The sequence below is a fragment of the Gadus chalcogrammus genome, chromosome 3 (assembly GCF_026213295.1).
Source record: "Gadus chalcogrammus isolate NIFS_2021 chromosome 3, NIFS_Gcha_1.0, whole genome shotgun sequence".
Taxonomy (NCBI): domain Eukaryota; kingdom Metazoa; phylum Chordata; class Actinopteri; order Gadiformes; family Gadidae; genus Gadus; species Gadus chalcogrammus.
Window position 1 is genome coordinate 12,193,740 of NC_079414.1, and position 18,544 is coordinate 12,212,283.

The 18,544-nt window shown below is 46.9% G+C and overlaps 1 protein-coding gene across 1 annotated transcript; it reads right to left on the bottom strand.

Annotated features, from left to right (window-relative positions):
* Positions 1 to 347: 347 nt before the first annotated feature.
* Positions 348 to 17,768, bottom strand: gpr83 (G protein-coupled receptor 83). The gene is made up of 4 exons (XM_056584474.1): positions 17,218 to 17,768; positions 9,386 to 9,511; positions 2,393 to 2,526; positions 348 to 1,937 (listed from the first exon to the last, which is right to left on the bottom strand). The coding sequence occupies exons 1-4, from the start codon at positions 17,662 to 17,664 to the stop codon at positions 1,217 to 1,219; spliced, it is 1,428 nt and encodes a 475-aa protein (XP_056440449.1). The 5' UTR covers positions 17,665 to 17,768; the 3' UTR covers positions 348 to 1,216.
* Between the last annotated feature and the right edge of the window lie 776 nt (positions 17,769 to 18,544).

Genomic DNA, 18,544 nt, shown 5'->3' on the forward strand with positions numbered 1-18,544 from the left:
GCCCAGTACGATAAGGTCTGGTTGTGTAGGTGCGGTTAGGCCCAGTACGATAAGGTCTGGTTGTGTAGGTGCGGTTAGGCCCAGTACGATAAGGTCTGGTAGTGTAGGTGCGGTTAGGCCCAGTACGATAAGGTCTGGTTGTGTAGGTGCGGTTGGGCCCAGTACGATAAGGTCTGGTAGTGTAGGTGCGGTTGGGCCCAGTACGATAAGGTCTGGTAGTGTAGGTGCGGTTAGGCCAGTACGATAAGGTCTGGTTGTGTAGGTGCGGTTAGGCCCAGTACGATAAGGTCTGGTAGTGTAGGTGCGGTTAGGCCCGGTACGATAAGGTCTGGTAGTGTATGTGCGGTTAGGCCCAGTACGATAAGGTCTGGTAGTGTAGGTGCGGTTAGGCCCAGTACGATAAGGTCTGGTAGTGTAGGTGCGGTTAGGCGCAGCTCAGTCATGGCTTGCTTTTCCATCGCAGACAGTACCCTTATGGTAGGGCAGAGTTTAAGCCGGATGGCGATAGCCGCGGCAGCTAAGTAAGCATCGTGAACTCATAGCAGCCCGACACAGTGCAGCCTGCTAATTGATCCAATTAAAAAATGAAGAACGTGACAATATAAACAATGTAGGATGTCCAAGAAGGACGGCAAACCTTTGCGGGTCATTTTCTTCGTAAACTAAGCACCTCGCGGGTACTGTGTTTGTTTGTTTTTATTCCCATGTCGCCCGGAAGTGACGATTCTGTCGACCCATCAACGGACGGCGTGTATTTCAAACTTGTTGGCACCCTTTCAGATGCCTTGCTAACCAAACAGAGGAGCACTGAGAGATAAGTACGGCTAAGTCCGGACCCCGCCCACTTTTGGCGATGGAAATGCTAACCGTTCCGCACCTATTCATACCGAACCGAACCACACCCACGGGTGGAAACGCGCCATAAGTGCCTTCTCTGGGTTGAATGAGGACATTCCAAAAACCATTACGTTCAGTACAACCACCATATCAAGGACTTTGTCCTTTCTCCCATTCTGTACAACCACAACCACACGCATACCACATCCACGAGCTGACATGTGTCTCGCTCAGCCAGGGAATCAAACCCCTGACACATTCCCTTCAGAACGGGCGTCCAAACGCTCTCACACGTCCAGCGAGCCGGAGCGTCCCCCCCCACAGAGGTCGCAGTCGTGGGGGTTTCTACGGTCTCAGCCACACTCCGCGACCCCTTCCTTCAGCTCAGAGCCACAATGGGCTCCACCGACAAGATGTCGGTTTTCCCAGAAATCCCCTTCCGGAAAAGCACTCGCGAGTCCTTTGGGTTGTGGCAGGGGCACACGGAGGAGGAGGCGTGGCTCGGCTGGGAGGAGGCGTGGCTTGGCCGCGAGGAGCCCAGGCTGGGCCTGGAGGAGGCGTCGTTGCCGTCGGGCCACGCCGCCCTCTGGCAGGGCACGCACACGCCGGCCGAGCGGTCCGCCGGTGGCACCCCCACCCGCTGCGCCTGCCACAGCCGCCGGAAGACGGAGGCCAGCAGCCGCAGCTCCTGCCGGAAGGTGGGGTTGAGGCAGCAGTAGATGAATGGGTTGTAGCAGGTGGAGCTCATAGCCAGCCAGTGGAAGCAGAAGTACAGGGCGTTGGAAGAGTGGATGGCCTGGCTGGAGAGCAGCACCACGTAGCAGTTGAGGGGGAACCAGCAGACGGCGAACACCCCCACCACTAGCAGCAGCATGGCCAACGTCCGCCGCCGCTTGCGCCGCCGGTTAGCGTTCTGCGTGATGGTGGTGTCGCCAATGGCGTTGCGCCGCCACAGGTGGCGGCCCACCGTGGTGTAGGCGGCCGTGATGATGAGGAGCGGCAACAGGTACAGAAGGATGAAGGTGAGCAGGTCGATGTACTGCCAGTAGACGTCCGAGGGCTCCGGGAAGTCGGGGACGCACAGGCTGCGCTCCTGCCCCCTGGTGGTGGAGGAGGAGCAGAACCAAGTACAACAAGGGTTGTTATTAGGGTATTATTACAACAATTTAGGATTGTATTCTAGTAGTATAACTATTCTATCATTGAAGGCTGGGCTGTCCGGGCTTCGCCTTATGGACATGTACAGTGTGTGCAGACTGCATATCTTACAATAAACAAAGACAGAGACAGACAGAGTAGGAAATACAGACTTAACTACATTTCATCATTTCAATCAATTGTATGATCTTCCTTACTTTATCACTGGCTCACTTAATTCACACTTTTAATTTTTAATTTGCATCATATCATTAGTCATAGTCATTAGTTGTTTAACTTTTACCTTTTGCTAGTAGGTATGTATATATTAGCTAATGATTATTTCCAAACATTTGTGTGTGTGTGCGTCTGTGTGTGTGTGTGTGTGTGTGTGTGTGCGTGTGTGTGCCCACCCCACCTGTAAGCAAAGCTCAGTAGTTTCTGGTAGATGGCGTGCGGCAGGGAGAAGCAGCTGGCCATCATCCAGATGACTGCTACCCACACGCCTCCCCTCAGCGACGACATGCGCGTACGCAGAGGATGAATTATCACCTGAACACAGTTTCAGATAAACAGGGTGACCACACATGGCTAAAACCACACACACACACACACACACACACACACATTTGCATACGCCCACACAGACACACTCACACACACACACACACACACACACCCACACACACACACACACACACACACACACACACACACACACACACACACACACACACACACAACACACACACACACACACACACACACACACACACACATCGTACATAGTGGCCTTCCCTAGAATTGAATTTGAGAGGAACACTTTTGTGTATACTAATTTGCTTTATAAAATGTGTTTTGAGCGCTGAAGGATTAGGGGTAGAGTATTGCTTCCCATCGCTTGCCGTTGGTCCTTAATGCATTCTGTGGCACGGAAAAGAGAATCCACTCTTGAGGCGACTTATCCTGGAGGGCTTCAGAACGCATCACAATTCAAGACATGATCTTAAGACTCAGCACTGTAAAACCCATCAACCACAACAAACAGCAAGCAAATAGAGGCAAATTCCCAAAGAGAGCTGCTATCATAGGTATGAGCAGTGGTAAAGGTCTACGTGGTACATTGGTATACAACACACATATGAAAGCTCCTAGATTTCTGTGCATCCACTTAAAAATGTGCAAGGATACGTAATAGTATCGTTTTTTGACAGAACTTTCCATTTAGCAATTTTCCCCCCCAAATACTTCAGAGAAAGGCTCGGTGAGAGAGGTTATTTGACCTCAAGTTCTCTTCCAGAGAGGGACAGCCTGATAATTTAAGCCTACTTTAACAAGATATTTGGCTGTCAGGGGTATCACAGTGATCAACTGTGATAATTGCCAGCCTGAATTCATCCAGACACATCCCCCATATGAGCCAACTAGACAACGCTGTTTATATAGAGGAATTGTGCTTGATTATGTTGTGAGGATGGGGGCAGGAAAGGGGACCTTGAGATGTATTATTTTACTTCAACAATCATGCTTAATAATAATCGTTAATCAATGCTTTACCAGAGCTTGCTCCTCAGTTAATTTTTTTCAGTTGAACATAAGAAATTAACTGAGGATCAAGCTCTGGTAAAGTCCACACTATTCTCAATTACACAAGAAGATGTTAGGTCAGTATTTAAGAGATATAAGGTCAATAAAGAGATGGTTAAAGTGCTGTTCAGAACAGCTCTGTGGGGTGTTCACTGAAATGTTTGAGATGTCCTTGGAACAGAGAAGGGTCCCAAAGGCATGGAATGAGTCCATTGTTATTCCAGTGGCAAAGGGCAACATTACACAGGGTTTAAATTACTTCAGACCAACTGGTCATGAAGTCATTTAAAAAGATTGTGAAGTGTCTTTTGTTGTTAAGGGTGCACTGTAAAAACGAAAACTCAAAATTGTTGGTCTCATTATGATTTCTGAGTAAAATGAATATAAAACATTAAGTATTCATGTACAACTGTGCAATGCAATTAGTCCAACCAACAATGTTGAGTTTTGGGTCAAGAGTTGGGCTCACTGTAGTCTCTTTGTTAGCAAGACACACGGGTTTAAGTCAGACGTGTTCGAAATCGTTCCCTATACACTCGTTCCCTATTCCCTATATAGTGTACATGATATAGTGCACTATATAGGGAATAGGGAACGAAAATTCGGACACTACGCTGAACATTTCTAAACGTCATTTGCGTCAGTAAATGCGCCGGCTATTTGTGTGACGCAGACAGATGCGCCCACATCATGTAAACAAACCGGGCACTCTCGAGGAAAGCTTGAGGTTGTATTGATGTTGAATGTTACATTTCCTTGAACAAGGTTTTTCTTATTAATTTTGAATGTTACATTTTCTATGTTAAATCCCAAATAAATTGTTGACATTCCTAAACAAAAGCCGGAGACTCGGATAGCCAATCAGCGTGGAGCTTGACCCGACGTCACTGGCAGAGAGTAGTTGACCCTTGCACAGAAGCATACGGCCGACATCTTTCTTTATTCTGGGTGGAAATAGTAACATAGTTACGCCATTAAATGCGTTTATGGAAACTACGCGCGTACCTCGCGTATAGACACGTATAAAATCGGCAATTTTTCCATAGGGAACCATTGGTTTACACGCGTATCATGCGTACCAAGCAACATTTTACTCGCGTATGGGGCGTATGAGGCGCGTATATATACGCGCGTATATATACGCGTGTACATATACGCACGTATGAGAGGAGTTCAAAAAATTGAACTTTTTACGCTCATACGCGTGATACTTAGCCGCAATAGCCAATCAGCGTGGAGCTTGACCCGACGTCACTGGCAGAGAGTAGTGACCCTTGCACAGAAGCATACGGCCGACATCTTTCTTTATTCTGGGTGGAAATAGTAACATAGTTACGCCATTAAATGCGTTTATGGAAACATTTTTAGCGAGAAATGTGCATTTTACTTTCATAATGTTCACTCGGTGAATGTGAAGGATGTTTGGTTTGATAGTTATGACGAAGAGGTGAACGCTCCAGTTTCACTTGCATGGACAGAGTCTCTGGTTGCTAAGCAACCTCAACGTCTTGGCGGACTATATCTCTCCTGATCAACACTACGAATGCTGGAAACACACCAGACACACCATGTGAAGTTATTTAACCCGATTATTGTTATTTATATCCGAGATTTATTTATCTAACCCGATCCTAAGCTCTATCATGCACACAAACACGGCGGCGTTTGGGTTTCCTTACCTCGGACTCCTAAATCCAGCGCAGCCACAGGCGCGTAGCTGCGTACGTAGGACCATTTTGACACAAAATGGTCAAGCAACATTTTAGCTGCGTATCGCGCGTACATGGTACGCGAGGTACGCGCTTGGTGTGTTCGCACCTTAAGAGTCCCTCTTTCTAAGTCCAATAGGACAAAGAACTGTTTGCTCAATTTACACAATTCTTTGCACATACCTGTAAATGTATTTGAATCTGATGACTAGATAAGTATGACCGTTTATTAACTGTCTATCTCTTTGTCGATGTGTATATGTACCTGACTGCAAGACAAGTTTCCCTTTTGGGACAATAAAGTCAAACTGAACTGAACTAACAAATATACATTCTTACCAAAAATGTATAATCAATGTTTAAAAATAATCCATGTTTACCAATAATGAATGATCCATTCTGAGTAATGAACCGTAGAGATGTTCATATAATCTGATGTTCATATATAGACTAATGTACCCGGCCCTTGCCAATAGACTTGATGCAGAGAAGTGGGAGAGCAGACCTAAAATAGCCTGCTCGAAATCCCATTCAGGGCTCTCTTGGCTTGGGTTTGAGGAGAGACCAGACGTTTTGGCTGTATACGTAGAAATCAAACGCCCCTTTACGCTACTCTGAAGGACAACGAAACGAGAAAGGGCCTGGGGTCTCATTTATAAAACTGTGCATGGGATCGTTACTAAAAGTGTACGTACGGACAAAAGCCAAGTTTTGCGTGCGCAAAAAAATATTCAGACTTATAAAACCCTGCGTACGCACACCGTACGCAATCTTTGCTTTATAAATCACAGAGTGCCTACAAATGTGCTTAGCTGAATCAGTTTCAAGTTCCGCCCTGTACACGCCCCTTTTTAACCATAAACGGTCAATGCAAATGACCTCATGAATGCGATCTTTAAATAAAACAGACTCAGATGCAAGTATTATGTCTTGTCGTCGGAAACAATGGCAGAAGGACTGAGAAAAGCAAAAAAGCGAAATTTCACGGAGGTTGATGTGGAGACACTTGTGGGTGAGGTGGAGGCCCGAAAAGTATTTTTATTCGGCGGTCACGGGATTGGGATCGCCAATCAACAAACAACAAAAAGCAGAGTGAGTGGCATCATGCTGCTGCTGCAGTGAACTCTGTCAGTAGCAAGGAGCGCACAGTCCCAGAATTAAATAAGTGGTCTGACATAAAGGTAGGCCTACATATTTTTATGTACCAATAAATCGTTATGGTCCCTAAAGACCCTCTCCCTCCGAATCCTGCCATTTGCATGGTCTGCCAGAAATGCCATATAGTGCAGCATTACCACGGCGCTAACCTCTGCATTTATAGGGTTACGGTAATAAGACCGAGAACACCTTGGATAATCAGTTTGTAATCACCCACGTCAAATGTTCTTGAACGTAACCCCTTTTTAATGCCTGATTTGTCATGAAAAGCATCAAGAGTAACGGACAACGATTGTGATGAGGAGTGTGGTTTGGTTTTCCACACTTGGGATTTAATTGACATTTGATTATGTGTTTACAGTGTCACATAAAAATATTATGTTATTGAGACATGTTGAACAGATGCTTTATTCATGCAGTCGCGCCTTCATGGGACAAGTATGGAGTGACGGGATTAATTATAGAGAATTTATTTTTATTTCTATTCTAAGGAGATGTTTCTGGAGTTATAACTGAGAAATAACCCAGTTGACTTAAATAATTCTGATTACATAGATTTAACGCATGATACGGGTTGAAATTAAATTTATGAAGGGCGATGATAAAACATAATCGTTCTTCTCACCATACAATTCTTCTGTCTGACTTCAGTTCACCACCACACCATCTGTGTCGCCAACTCTCCTTTTCCTCCAAACCATGCGTAGTACGCATGGGTCAGAGTTTGCTTAGGGCTGCGCACATTCTCCCGTCAAGTTCGTTTTTTTATAGATCACAACCTTGGCGTGGAAAGTACGGCAATTTCAGCCCAGTTTCGTGCGTACGCAACGGTTATAAATGAGATCCCTGGGGCCTCATGTACTAAGACCTTGCGGTGGATTTCATACTGAAAACTTGGCGACGCCCAAAATCACACAGAAACTGTCTTACGCACAAATAATTCAGATGTATCAAAAGTGTGCGAACGCATGGATCCAAGCACGTTTCTTTTGTACAATCTCGATCACGTGGAATTGAGCGCACATGCCGAGGTGCCAAACTCCTCCCTGTCCACGCCCTCATTTAATATGCAATTTCATTTAAATAGGGCCTCTGGGACCTGAGATTCCCTCTTAATCCGATCACCTGGCACCATGAACAGAGGCAAAAAAAAAAAAAAACGAAACTTCACGGAGTCTGAGCTCGAGATTTTGCTCCACGAGGTGAAATGCGCAAGCATATGCTATGGAACCCTGTCAACAGGGATAAATGCAAACAAAAGAGAAGTGAGTGGGAGTGTGTTTGCGAGGCCGTCAATGCAGTGGGGTCTCAGCAGCGCACACACTCTGAAATTAAAAAAAGTGGTCAGACCTCAAGGTGGAGGTGAAGCGGAGGGTTTCTGCCCACCGCCGAAGCGTGACCGCAACAGGTGGGGGGACGGAGTGGGGGAACTCTCCCCTTCGATTGAGAGTGGCCGCTTTGATCGGTGACACAGCTCTCACCGGAGTGGTGGGAGCCCATGAAGGGGACGCCGATCATCACCCAAGGTAAATATGCTGAAGTCATAATGCTGTAATTATACTGGTCATACAATTGGCTGCTTGCAATACACATAAGTCGTGCGTAAAGATGCCAGGATATTAAAGACTTTGACTCGTGTTTATTAACTTAATTTTTTTATTTTTGAATAGACAAGCAATGAGAGGGCACGGATTGCTCCGTCGGCCCCGGCGTCTCCAGCGCCCTTCGGATTTGACCATTTGCGATGTCCTCTAACAACGCTAACGCAGCCATTTTTAAAACTATTTTCTTCATCTTGCGCATGCTTTTATAGCCACCCATATAATTGCAAGGTGTGGTTAATTGTTCATTAGTGTGTCTCTGATGTGCAAATCACCTGGAGTCATTGTTTTCACCTTTTTCCCAGTTTCCCAGCGTCACCTCTAAGTGTCGCCAAAGGAACAATAGCTGTAGAAACGTGCGTACGACAGCTCTGGAGCTGGCGTGGGGACCGCAACATTTTTTACGGTCATTTCACGTTTTGTACATCTGAACGTGAGCGTGGAAAAGGACTGTAAGCCACGTTTTGTGCGTACGCAACCTTAGTACATGAGGCCCCTGGTGTTTGATCACCGCTGAAGCACAGAGTCAATGAACAAAGCTCCCAGTTAAGACAGAAGACCCCCTTTTGGTTTGACCTATTGCTTCCTTGTATCGCATCTTAATAATTTAGACTCCAATGAACCATTTGGTGTGTGTTTCTTTGCATCCTTTGATGTGGGTGCTTATACAATCTGGCTAAAGCTCATAAGCAATCCTTTCACGATGCTCAGTGAATTATACACCTGTGCACCTCACCTTGATGATGCTCCATTCCTTCAAATACTTTGCTCTCAATGAGTGTCCGACTACATGGTGCAGTTACGTTTTAGAGTGGTGTGTGTGTGTGTGTGTGTGTGTGTGTGTGTGGTGTGTGGTGTGTGGTGTGTGGTGTGTGTTGTGTGTGTGTGGTGTGTGTTGTGTGGTGTGTGTTGTGTGTTGTGTGGTGTGTGTTTGTGCGTCAGCTGTCGAGAACCAATTACTTCAACAAGATAATTGGTTGCCCTTTAGTCAGACTTGAAGGCTATATTCCGCTAGTGACTGCCACAGAAAAACACTGTTATTGTGTATCGTGTCTTTGTGCGTCTGTGTGGGTTAGTGTGTGTGTGTGTGTGTAGCGCTCTGGTCCGAGAGAGCCTAGAGGCCCACGGAGGCCCTAGAGACTGCGAGCACCTTGATTGTTTAAACTGTCCATTTTTGTAATAAATGAAAATGCCGGGATCGGCTAAACCCCCAATGCAAAGCGTGTTATGTCCGTGGAACCCGGCACAATCGAGCACCGGGTTACCACAGTGTGTGTGTGTGCGTGTGCATGTGTAGATGTGTGTGTGTCTGTGTGTGCGTGTGCTTGTGCGAGTGTGTTGAGAGTGCCCTGTTACCTGGCGTCGGTCCAGAGCAATTGCGGTGAGTGTGAGCGTGGACACGTGCAGCGAGCAGTACTGGACGAAGCGACTGATGTGGCACATCACCCTGCCGAACATCCAGTTACTGTTGACGAAGCGCACCTGTAAACACACACACACGCACACACACACACACACACACACTCACACACACACACACAAGCACACAGACACACACAAACACACACACACAACACACATATAATAATAATAATAATACATTTAATTTAGAGGCGCCTTTCAAGACACCCAAGGTCACCTACATAGCATAATAGTCATCATACATTTTTTTAAAAACAAGACATTGTGGAAAAAATAAATAAATAAATAAATAAACAAACAGCAATAAGAAATAAATAAAACAAAAACAAGACTAAACAAAAACAAAACAAAGAAAAAAAACAATCAAAAACAGTGGAATCAGTTAGACGTTGTGAGCAGAGTTTGAACAGGTGAGTTTTGAGTTGTGACTTGAAGTTGTAATGGTGTCTGACTGTTTGAGTTGGGGGGAGGGAGTTCCAGAGCCTGGTGCTGAACAGCTGAACGACCGGGCACCCATTGAAGTGAGTTGTGATGTGGGGAATACATAGTAGTCCATCAGAGGTTGAGCGGAGGGAGTGGGAGGGAGTGGTATTCTGGAGGAGGGTCGCAGAGATAACTGGGGGCTAGGTTGTGGAGAGCTTTGTAGTGAGGAGTAGGGTTTTGTATTGGAGGCGGTAGTGTACTGGGAGCCAGTTGAAGTTGAATGAGGACAGGGTGTGATGTGGTCAGATGATTTGGTGCGGGTGATTATCCGGGCGGCTGATTTCTGAAATGATCTGCAGTCTGTTATGAGTTTGGGTGGGGAGTCCGGTGAGGAGGGCGTTGCAGTAGTCTATGCGTGAGTGTGACAAATGAGTGAACTAGATTTCAAGTGCTCTGGATTGGTCAGTGATAGCCGTGACACACCTGGCGGATGTGTGCACTGTGGGCGGGAAAGAATGGTGCAGTCCGGTGTGATGTGTTGAATATGGTCAGTGCGAATGAGAGTGGAGTGTTGTCCGGCGATGACGCCGAGGCTCTTTACTTGGGAGGAGAAGGGTACTGGGAATCCATCGATAATTGAGTGGAGCTGGGGTGTGTTGGTGATTAGTGAGGGGGGATTGTGACTCCGTATGAGCAGGCCTCGGTCTTGTTTCCATTGAGTTCAGGAGAGTTCCTGCTCAAACCGCCGGATCTCTTCCAGGCACAGTGATGAGGGAGTGGGGGGGGATGGGTCAGCGGTGGGTTGGTGAGATTTAGACCTGATGTGTCGGCAGCGTAGCAAATGAAACTGGGACCCAATGGTGACGGAGGATTGTGCCCAGCGGGAGGAGGTAAGTGGTGAAGAAGGAGGTGGACCCTAAGACTGACCCCTGGGGACACCCAGTGAGACACTCTGAAACACCCAGACTTGTTGGTGTTGCTTAGTTGAAAAAATTGTTGACGGTCTGGGAGGTAGGATGTAAACCAGGAGGAGGCTAGCACCAGTGATCCAATACCAGCTCTAGGCGGGTCCAGGAGCAGAGGGTGGGAGATGGTGTCGATGCTGCGCTGAGATCGAGGAGGCTGAGGAATGGTGGAGTAATCCAGAGTCGGCTTGCAAGGAGGAGGTCATTGGTGATTTGACTAGGCTGTTCAGTGCTTGTTGTTGGGACGGAAGCCAGATTGGAGACGGTTCGTGAGATTGTTAGTGTCGAGGTGGGACTTGTAGTAGTTGTGCGGCAAACCACCCTTTCAAGTGTGTTTGGAGAAAATTGAAGCGAGGAGAATTGGAGATGGGCCGGGAATGGTTAGGTCAGTTGGGTCAGCACCAGGGTTTTTTTAGGATGGGAGTGATGGCAGCCAGCTTGAGAGTGAGGGGTACAGTACCAGTAGTGAGGGAGGAGTTAATTATGTTGGTGATCATGGGGGGAGATCGACGGAAGACATGCTTTGACAAGGAGGTGGGAAGAGGATCGAGCTGACAGGTGGTGGTTTTGGCTTTGCGGAAGAATTCTGAAACGGTCTGTTCTGTTACTAGGGTGAATTCAGAGAGGGAGCTGATGAGAGGTTGGCCAGAGGTGATCATCCAGGGTGGATCATCAGAGGGGGTGCGAGATGAGGCCAGTTGTTGGTGAATGGTGTTGATTTTAGAGTTGAAGAAGTCAAGGAACGCTGTGCATTGGGTGGTGGAAATGTCTGGAGGGAGAGATTTAGGAGGCTGAAGTAAGTGGCTGACTGTTGAGAAGAGGACTCTGTTGTTGCCTGTACCAGTGTTGATGAGGTTGGAGTAGTATGAGGTTTGGCAGTGGTGAGGGCATTCTTGTAGTGATGGAGTGGTCCGAATACATTTGGCGGTGTACAGTGAGTTGAGTCTTATTGTAGAGTCGCTCCAGTCGACGACCAGTGGCTTTGAGCTGGCGCAGATGAGGAGTGAACCAGGGAGCAGTGTGGGTGAATGAGACTGAGCGGGTTTTCAGGGGGGCCAGGGTGGTGAGGGAGGAGGAGAGGCAGTTATTGTAGTGAGTCACCAGGTCAGTCAGGGAGGAAGCTGGGGGAGGGTTGGGGTAGGAGCTGATCATGGTGGAGAGGTCTGTGGTGTTGATAAGTTTGATGTTTCTGAAGGAGATGGTCCGTTGTTCCTTGGTTTTGTGTAGTTGGGTATGAATGTCAAAAAGTACAGCTTTGTGGTCAGAGATGGGGAAATCAATGACATCAAGGTTAGTGGGAGTGATGTCAGTGCAGCAGATTAAATCCAGAATGTGACCTTTGTTATGGGTTGGGAGGTTGACATGTTGTGTGATGCCAAGACAGTCCAGAAGTGATGTGAAGTCATTAGCAAAAGTACAGGATGGGTTGTCAATGTGGATGTTGAAATCACCAAGGAGGATAACAGTGGGGGACATTGCACATACAGATGTAAGTAGTGATGAGAATTCATTGAGGAAAACGGCGGAGGGTTTTGGTGGTCTGTAAATGGTGACAATGATAGTGGGTTTGGGGCCTGAGAGTTTTACAGCTAGACATTCAAAGGAGGAATGAAGGGGGACTGTGACAGTGGTGACTTTGATGTTATCACGATGGAGGAGAGCAAGGCCACCCCCCCTCCCATTAACCCGGGGTTTACTAATAAAAGAAAAACCTGGTGGGACAGCTTCATTTAGATGGGAGAAGTCATTTGGTTGTTGCCAGGTCTCAGTGAGGCAGAGAATATCTAGGCTCTGGTCAACAATAAAGTAATTTATCAAAAGGGCCTTATTACTGAGGGATCTGGTGTTCAGCAGACAGAGTTTCAGACAGGTGAGTGGAGTGTAGCAGGTTGCTTTGAGCAGAGGGGACAGTACACTGTGATTGACGGGACTGACCGTACGGGCTGTGCGAGGAGGGGGGCGGGGCCCAGTGGACCAGAAGGAGCGGATGTTTTTGTTGCTGGTGTGAGTGTACTGAAAATTCCGTCCAGAGCCTCGGTGGATGTATTTTGGTCGTTTGAGAATGTCCTGGTGGGATGCAAGCTGAGGTGGTTGGGTCCTTGAGAAGATCCGTAGACGTAACATGTTTCTGTAATGAACATGTTTCTGTAATGAATGTTTTACAGAAACATTCATATGCATGTATACACACACACACACACACCACACACATATACACATAAACAACAACATGTTTTTACAGAAACATTTGTACACGAATATTCACATCACAGTTACACACACAGACACACACCGGTTGGTACACACAGGGACGTCCTTAAGGGGGGGTAAATTAGGATGATTCCAGGGGCGCAGCACTTACGGGGGCGCCCCAGAGGACACTGGTGGTATTATTAAAACTATATACAAAAAATATATATATATATATTTTATTTTTTTTCGGATTAAATCATCAAATTAAGGTGGTTTGTTTCGTTGTTTTGTTGTGGTTTGTTTCTCCATTATTACAAAATCATTAGAATGTCTTCACCCTATTATCACAGCAGCACCTCAGAGACGAGCTCATTGCACTGAGTAAGATCACGACAAACCCTAAAGCTTTCTACTCTTTTGCAAAAAAGTTCAAAACTCCAGTCTCGTCGGTTGGACCTCTACTGGATAGCGACAACCAGATCCAGTCCGACCCTGTCAGGATGGGCAGCATCCTACAAGAGCAATACGCCAGGGCATTCAGCAACCCTGACAAAGCTAACCTTGCTGAGGTACGTGTATCGAAGCTTGTTGCACAGTCACAGTCAATAACAGATCTTGTTTTCGACGAGCAAAACGTCCTGGGTGCAATCAAAACAATGGACCGATACTCGGCTGTTGGTCCGGATAAGTTCCCTGCCATCATCCTCAAGGAATGTGGACAAGTCCTTGCGCCAGTGGTCACACAGCTCTGGAGAGCATCTCTGGACTCCGGCGACATAGCCGCTAAGTTCAAGAGCCAGAGTGTAATCCCACTATTCAAGAAGGGAAAAAGATCGATTGCTGCCAATTACCGACCGGTCTCTCTGACTTCTCATCTTATCAAGATGTTCGAGCGAGTCTTCCGAGCTAAACTGGTCGACTACATCGAGGCCCAAGATATCATCAACGACGACCAGCATGGCTTCCGGGCTGGAAGAAGCTGCTTGACTCAATTGCTCCACCACGTGGAAGACATATTGATTGATCTGAATGCCGACGAGAACGCGGACATCCTATATCTGGATTTCAGCAAAGCCTTCGACAAGGTCGATCATGCTATCTTGCTGAAGAAACTCAACCTATATGGAATCCAGGGAAAAGTGCTTTGTTGGCTCTCAAACTTTCTCAGCGGTAGAACTCTGCATGCGGTGATTGATGGTGTGAGATCTAACGTCATCAGAGTTCTGAGTGGTGTCCCGCAGGGCACAGTGCTGGGCCCACTCCTCTTTATCTTGTATATAAACGACCTGTTCTCTGTCGTTATGCACAGCAAAATAAAGGTATTCGCTGATGACTCAAAGCTCCACAAGAGCATCGGCTCCCCTACAGACTGCAAGCTGCTCCAGGAGGATCTCCACGCAGTTGTTCGTTGGGCAACTAACAACAACATGGAGCTAAATGAGTCCAAGTTCCAGCTCCTACAGCACGGGAAGAATCAAGATCTACAGGAGCCGTACAAGCTATCAACAGGACTGGTAATCTCCTCAGACGATGTCGTCAAAGATCTCGGAGTGTTCATTGACAAAGATCTCCGTTGGCGGCAACACATCACCAAAAAAACAGCCGAAGCTGCACGAAAAGCCGGCTGGGTTCTGAGGACGTTCTCAATCAGGGACAAATGCACGATGCTACAGCTCTTCAAGACCTATGTTCGCTCCATCGTAGAGTACTGCTGTGCTCTCTGGTCACCACATCTGCAGTGCAACGTTATCATGATTGAGTCGATCCAGCGCTCTTTCACTGCAAAGATAGCGGGTTGCTCGAATCTCAGCTACTGGGACCGCCTCAAGCATCTTAACCTCTACTCGCTACAACGCCGCCGTGAAGGATACATGGTCATCCTTGTCTGGAAAATCTACCACGGTGCCATCCCCAACAGCGTCAACCTGGTGTTCCAACACTCGGAGAGGCGAGGAGTAACCTGTGTACAGCCGCTTGGAAGCTCCAAGTATAGCAGCATCAACACAATGAGATTCCACTCGTTCTCATCAACTGCCTCTGCTCTGTACAACGCTGTACCCAAAAATGTCAAGTCAATCCCAACCCTGATCCAGTTCAAGGCAGAACTTGACCGCTTCCTTCAAACCATCCCTGACACTCCCCCTACTACTGGATACACTGGGGCCAACAGAAATTCTCTGGTGGAGTGGGCTAGCAGCAAAAGTCAACTATAGCTGCTATACCAACGGGAAAATGGCGGTGGAGACACTTGATGTCTTGGCCTAGGTGTTCTAACCTGAAACAAACCCTAGGTACCCTAGGTAGGTAGGTACCCCTCTCATTTGTCATTATTTGGTACAGCCCAAGTCTTACGCTACTGCAGAGCAAAGTAGCAGCCAGGCAGATCGTTGTGAAGCAAGTGTAGACTGCTAGTGTCTTAAACTAGCACTCTAAAGTCAGTTTGTGTGTATCCCGGTCGGTGAAATTAAGAAAGCAGGTTGTCAGGGGAGGAAAGAGAGGAAAGAGAGAGGAAAGAGCTCAAAGCGGTCGAAAGTTCGTCACTCAGTTTTTTACCAAGAAAGGTATATCCCTCCCTCTACACTTTCCCAACAACCTGATAACAAGCCTAGCAGCTAGCGCTACTGTAGCTAAAATAATTACAGCCTGCACTGGATGAAAAAACTGAAAAGATTGTTTGCATTACCATTCTCATGATATCCAATCTACAAAAAGCCTACATTATTTTTACAAGTCGAGCGGACTATTTAGTATCTCCCGTATGCAGGCGTTGCCAGGCAACGTTGCTATTGCGTCTTCATAGGGTCAACGTCTTTCCTAGGGGTAAATTAGCCAATCAGAATCGAGTATTCACCCAGACCATGGTATAATTAAGCAATAGATCACGCCAGGCTGTGGTATGTGCTCATTATACCACTGTTAAGGGGCGTTGTCCGGCCCCGACGCGCAGCGGAGGGCCGGCGACCCCCTTCACAGTGGTGGATATCATGAGAATGGTAATGCAAACAATCTTTTCAGTTTTTTCATCCAGTGCAGGCTGTAATTATTTTAGCTACAGTAGCGTTATGTATACGCTCATTATACAACAGTTAGGAACCAATCAGATCGCTGGATTCAGGCCCCCCGTTGTATAAATGGAGATAATGCAATGATTAACATTCCATACTGCTTGCCAGCATGATAATAACATTTATGTAAACAGATTTTGAATATTTTGATTGGCTGCATTACAATATTAGCAGACATTAAACCAAGGGTACTTACATTTTAGCTGACTTTTTAGTTTTAAGTCAGCTAAAATTACAAGTAGTATAGCCTACCCTTAGATTAATAGCTGCTATTTATGGTAGGCTAATGCAGCAAATCAAAACATACAAATACATATTTAGTCATGCAATCCAATCAAATAGACTGTTGACAACATTGTTTAATATGCTCAGATAATTATGAGACATATTCTGAATTATATGATGCATCTTAGAGTCAGGGCCCTCTTCAAGCCATGATGAACCCACAGAAGAAACCAGTGAGGTTGAAATAGAAGAAAGGGAGAAGGAGGACAGTCTTAGTTTTATTAGCTTATTTCTGTCTATAGTAACTACAAGCCAGGTAAATGTGTAACTTAATACTAACTAACTATCTAGTGTACAAAGTAGCCTAGGTAAGTAGGTAGGTTCATCATGTTGTTATTCAGTTGTTATTCATTTTCTTCTGATGATAATGGCTACCCAATTTCGACCCAGTATTACCCAATATTTACTGATTATAAAATGTGAATGAATATATAACGTTAAAAATGTAGGCCTATAATATATATATATTTTAAATATATTAAATATATTTTAAATATATATTTGGGGGGGGGGGGGGGGGTTTGATTCCCAAAAATTCTGGGAATCAGCAGATCCCCTCTCGACTCTTATTCATTGGTGACGAACCACTTAAGCCTCTCTGACCTCGCTTTTCTACGGCCGTGGGAATAGTGGAACTTTGTGTGTGTTCCAGTCTGCACGACACGTGTGTGTGTGTGTGTGTGTGTGTGTGTGTGTGTGTGTGTGTGTGTGTGTGTGTGTGTGTGTGTGTGTGTGTGTGTGTGTGTGTGTGTGTGTGTGTGTGTGTGTGTGTGTGTGTGTGTGTGTGTGTGTGCGTGTGTTTGCGCGCGCGCGCGCGCCTGCTTGTGGATCTCACCAGAGTGAACGGCGTGTTGAGGACCGTGATGAGGATGTCCGCCACCGCGAGATTCACGATGAACATGCTCGTCGCGGAGTGCATCCTCTTGGTCTTGATGACCACGTGGCACACCATGGTGTTCCCGAACAGGGAGATCACGATGATCAGCGAGTAGGCGGAAACCAGCAGCGCTTTGGTGCTGCGGTTCTGAGACTCTCCCCCGTAGCGCTTCTTGTCGGCCAAAGAGCGCCAGTCGGCGAGCGTCCCTTCGTCAAAGTCCAGGAGGTAAAACCCCGCGGATCCGTTAGAATCGTCCGAACCGTTCGAGCCTCTAGACAGCCCCTTCCCGGAGAGCAGGTTCTCGAAAAGACAGGAGCCGTTGACCCCGCTGGCCAGAATCCGGGCCATGCAACCCGCAGAAACTGTGAAAAATAACAAAGTTATTCCAACTTGTGTAGCAGTCATATTTCCAAGTATTTCTATGTTTGATTGACTTTAGGATAACCAGAGATCAGTTCGCGTGTGTTGGAGGATGATCAGGTCAAAGCGACGTTCTTCGGCATGACTGAAGTTAGTGAGAGCAAAGAAAGTGAAGCTAGATCGTCAGGTGGGAGCTTTTAAATCCGCAGTGCTCTCTCTCTCTCTCTCTCTCTCTCTCTCTCTCTCTCTCTCTCTCTCTCTCTCTCTCTCTCTCTCTCTCTCTCTCTCTCTCGCTCTCGCTCTCGCTCTCGCTCTCCCTTTCGCTGTAGCACGTTAGAGAGAGACAGAGACAGAGACAGAGACAGAGACAGAGACAGAGACAGAGACAGACAGAGAGAAAGTGAGATGTGCGTGTGTGATAAAAAATGATTTAATTGGCCAGTCCCAACACAAGGGGGGGGAGAGGGAGAGGGAGAGAGAGAGAGAGAGAGAGAGAGAGAGAGAGAGAGAGAGAGAGAGAGAGAGAGAGAGAGAGAGAGAGAGAGAGAGATGTGTGCGTGTGTGATAAAAAAATATCGGCCAGTGACAGTCACAACTAATAACCCGGCCAGTAACAACTGATTACCCAATCCTCCGCGCTGTCCCTTAATCTGCTGCTCTCCATGGTGCTGAACGGCGCCGCCCCGCGATGTGGTTGCACTCAACGGCAGCGCGCTACACCTCATCACCTCATCAGATTTGACGAATTGAACATTCGCCTTGGCTTGCACACTTACGTAGGTTTGAATTGTTTACATTAACCGCAATGTGCGGTTACGTGTGATTTCCACAAGCACATTAGCGGTGTCTGATTGATATGCGACAGGCTCGCGAGAAGTATCCCTGTAATCTCGTCAATGGACCGGCCCACAGTTGTGAGCGGCCG

Bases quoted from the DNA above. Each gene is read 5' to 3' on its own strand.
- gpr83 (XM_056584474.1), bottom strand. From the start codon at position 17,664: ATGACTGCTACACAAGTTGGAATAACTTTGTTATTTTTCACAGTTTCT. The intron at 9,512-17,217 runs GTGAGATCCACA...GTGTGTTTACAG, and splicing joins TCAACACGCCGTTCACTCTG to GTGCGCTTCGTCAACAGTAA. The intron at 1,938-2,392 runs GTGGGGTGGGCA...CTCCACCACCAG, and splicing joins CTACTGAGCTTTGCTTACAG to GGGGCAGGAGCGCAGCCTGT.